Source organism: Lissotriton helveticus, chromosome 7, assembly GCF_964261635.1.
Source record: "Lissotriton helveticus chromosome 7, aLisHel1.1, whole genome shotgun sequence".
NCBI lineage: Eukaryota > Metazoa > Chordata > Amphibia > Caudata > Salamandridae > Lissotriton > Lissotriton helveticus.
This window is the reverse complement of record NC_136068.1, coordinates 1,891,643,906-1,891,647,676: the sequence shown is the minus strand read 5'-3', so window position 1 is coordinate 1,891,647,676 and position 3,771 is coordinate 1,891,643,906. Positions and strand designations below refer to the sequence as shown.

At 50.4% G+C, this 3,771-nt stretch overlaps 1 protein-coding gene across 1 annotated transcript; it reads left to right on the top strand.

The window, feature by feature from the left end:
- The first annotated feature begins 3,160 nt into the window (after positions 1-3,160).
- LOC144769871 (histone H2A type 2-C-like) lies at positions 3,161-3,559 on the top strand. Its single transcript, XM_078654061.1, has one exon. It carries the CDS (start codon positions 3,161-3,163, stop codon positions 3,557-3,559), a length of 399 nt encoding a protein of 132 aa, XP_078510187.1.
- The last annotated feature ends 212 nt before the right edge of the window (positions 3,560-3,771 follow it).

The window sequence follows — 3,771 nt, the reverse complement described above, 5'->3', positions numbered from 1 at the left end:
GTGGTTCACAAACTACCTTGCACTTGTCACTATTACTGCAAGCATAGCAATCCTTTATGGCCTCTTCCACCTCTTTGTCCATTTCAGGCCACCAGCAACTTTGCCTCAACCTCCTCTTGCACATGCTTCTGCCAAGATGTCCATCATGCACAAGTTTAACCAACCTTGGCCTCAATCAATCAATCAATCATTGACACTTATAGAGCGTGCTACCTACCCGTAGGGTCTCAAGGCGCTGGGGGGGGGGGGTGCCGCTACTGCTCGAACAGCCAGGTCTTCAGCTTCTTCCTGAAGGAGAGGTGGTCTTGGGTCAGGCGCAGGTCGGTCGGGAGGGAGTTCCAGGTCTTGGCGGCCAGGTAGGAGAAGGACCTTCCTCCTGTAGTCGCTCTTCGGATGCGGGGGACGGGGGCGAGGGCGTGGTTGGCTGATCGGAGGTGGCGTTTGGGAGCGTAGAAGTTGACTCGGCTGTTGAGGTAGCTCGGGCCTTGGTCGTGTAGGGCTTTGTGTGCGTGGGTGAGGAGGCAGAAGGTGATTCTTTTGTTGACGGGGAGCCAGTGAAGGTCTCTCAGATGTCCGGAGATGTGGCTGGTTCGTGGGATGTCGAGGATGAGTCTGGCTGAGGCGTTCTGGATCCGCTGGAGTCTCTTCTGGAGCTTGGCGGTGGTCCCGGCGTAGAGGGCGTTGCCGTAGTCCAGTCGGCTGGTGACGAGGGCCTGGGTGACGGTCTTCCTGGTCTCGGTGGGGATCCACCAGAAGATCTTCCGTAGCATGCGTAGGATGTTGAAGCACGCCGAGGAGACGTTGTTGACTTGCCTGGTCATGGAGAGGGAGGAGTCCAGGATGAAGCCCAGGTTGCGTGCATGGTCTGTCGGTTTGGGTGCGGTGCCCAGGGCGGGGGGCCACCAGGAGTCGTCCCAGGCGGAGGGTGAGGAGCCCAGGATGAGGACCTCCGTCTTGTCTGAGTTCAGTTTCAGGCGGCTGGTCGTCATCCACTCGGCTACCTCTTTCATCCCTTCGTGCAGGTTGGCTCTGGCGGCGGCGGGGTCGTTCGTCAGGGAGAGGATCAGCTGGGTATCGTCGGCGTAGGAGATTATGCTGAGGTTGTGTTTGCGTACGATGGCCGCGAGGGGGCTCATGTAGACGTTGAAGAGGGTGGGGCTCAGAGATGATCCTTGGGGGACGCCGCAGATGACTTCGGAGGCCTCTGACTTGTACGGTGGTAGGCGGACTCTCTGTGTTCTTCCGTCGAGGAAGGAGATGATCCATTCCAGTGCCTTCCCCTGGATTCCGGCGTTGTTGAGACGCTGCACTAGGGTGCGGTGGCAGACCGTGTCGAAAGCCGCGGAGAGGTCTAGGAGGATGAGGGCCGCTGTTTCTCCATTGTCCATCAGGGTTCGGATGTCATCGGTGGCGGCGATGAGGGCGGTCTCGGTGCTGTGATTGGCTCGGAAGCCAGACTGTGAGGGGTCGAGGGATCCGTTCGTCTCGAGGAAGGCGGCCATCTACCTTAGGTGGCACTATCCGATTACACCTCAAAACTTTTCCAGAATGAATACTTAACTGATCCTTCACTTTAATATACTGCTTCAATTCTTCATCCATGGTCGAAACATCTCTCCAACCATTAGTTATCGCACACCTCAAACTCTCATACATTACATCACCATCCAAAGCTCCATCCCAATCTTCACTTCTCAAAGTCAACTCCCTTCCAGAAGAATTTGATATAACATCCACCTCTATAAGAAAAGAGATCTTTTCCTCCTCAATAATTGGCATGGGCGACAAACAATCCACTACCACATTTTTCTTTCCTCTTACAAACTCAATGGTAAAATTCATATCCATGACCGATAAAAGCCACCTAGAAATCCGAGGAGTTACATTACTCTCTAGACCCCTACCACCTTTAAAAATATGCAAAAGTGGCTTATGATCCGTCCTAAGCATGAAAGGTAACCCCCAGAGATAAAACTCGAAATGATGCATTGCCCAACAACAACCCAATGCTTCCTTTTCTATGCCCGAATAAGATTTTTCAGCACCCTGTAAGCGACGTGATGTATAGCCAATTATCTTTTCTTCGCAATCCACAGGTTGTGTCAGAATAGCACCCAAACCGACGTTGCTAGCATCCGTCGTCAAGATAGTATTCCTATTGATGTCAAAATGGCTTAAAACAGGTGCACGAATTAAAGAATCTTTGATATTATTAAAAGCCACATCACAAACTTCACTCCACTCAAATTCAATACCTTTTTTTAGTAGTGCCCGCATTGGCTCAACCAAATCGGGGAAATTAGACACAAATTTAGAGCAATACTGGGCCAGACCGAAAAATGACCTCAATAAATCTCTGTTCACAGGCCTCTGAGTATCAACAATACCTTTCACAATACTATGCTTCGGTTTAATTCCCTTACCGGTTATTTCGTGTCCTAAATAGTTCACTTGTTCCCTCCTCAGCTGACACTTCTCTTTTTTAATAGTCATACCATGTTCAGCAATCCTATTTAACACTTCATTTAGAAGCTTGTCATGCTTCTCAAAAGACTCACCAACTACAAGAATGTCATCCTGAAAACACAGAAGCTTCTCCATCCCCTGAAAAATATTATGCATGATCCTCTGAAAAACCGCAGAGGCGGAAGCTAACCCGAAAGGCATGCAACAATACCTGAAAGCACCCAATGGTGTAACAAAAGATGTCAAAGCTCTCGAATCCGGATGTAGATTTACTTGGTGAAAAGCAGCAATATTGGGAAGGGGTTGCCGGTCCACCCAGATGTTTTTATTTAGATCTCTTAGATCGATGCATAAGCGAATTTTGTTCCCCTCCTTGGGGGCGACGACGATGGGGGCAAGCCATTCTGAGGCCTCAATCGGTTCAATGATTTTACTTTCTAACAATTTCTTAAGTTCCTGTTGAAGGGGCTCTCTCATAAGTAAAGGGATAGGTCTAACTTTGTGCACCACTGGTATTGCATTCTTCTTCAAAATTATGTGATGCGTGAAACCCTTCAACAAACCCAATTTGTCAGTAAACACATTAGGAAATGCTGACATAAATGTATCACCCCATTCTGTCTCAATATCATGCACTCTTTCCACCACCATGACCATGATCATTCTCTCTGTTGTGTGACTGAGACCGATCGCCATGTCTGGACGAGGAAAGCAAGGAGGAAAGGCCCGCGCCAAGGCCAAGACATGCTCTTCCAGAGCCGGGCTCCAGTTCCCCGTGGGCCGTGTGCACAGGCTTCTCAGGAAGGGAAGCTACGTCGAGAGGGTGGGCGCCGGTGCCCCCGTCTATCTGGCTGCAGTGCTGGAGTACCTGACCGCTGAGATCCTGGAGCTGGCCGGCAACGCCGCCCGGGACAACAAGAAGACCCGCATCATCCCCAGACACCTCCAGCTGGCCATCCGCAACGACGAGGAGCTGAACAAGCTGCTGGGCCGAGTCACCATCGCCCAGGGAGGAGTCCTGCCCAACATCCAGGCCGTGCTGCTGCCCAAGAAAACCGAGAGCCACAAGGCACAGGGCAAAGCAAGCAAGTAAAGGCCCGCAGACCACCGTGGAAACACACCCTAAACATTGTATTATATTCAAGTCTTTTTGATGGCGCCATCCCAATAAGTTAGAACCATCCTCAGAAATATGCACTCTGCCATGTACTGCATTTCCTTTGAAAACAATATCACTCCACAACATAACAATGATATTAATTGTCTTTCCTCCATACCCAACTGCCTTTATATCAGATCGTAGTA

Coding starts and splice junctions, on each gene's coding strand:
- LOC144769871 (XM_078654061.1), top strand. CDS start 3,161: ATGTCTGGACGAGGAAAGCAAGGAGGAAAGGCCCGCGCCAAGGCCAAG.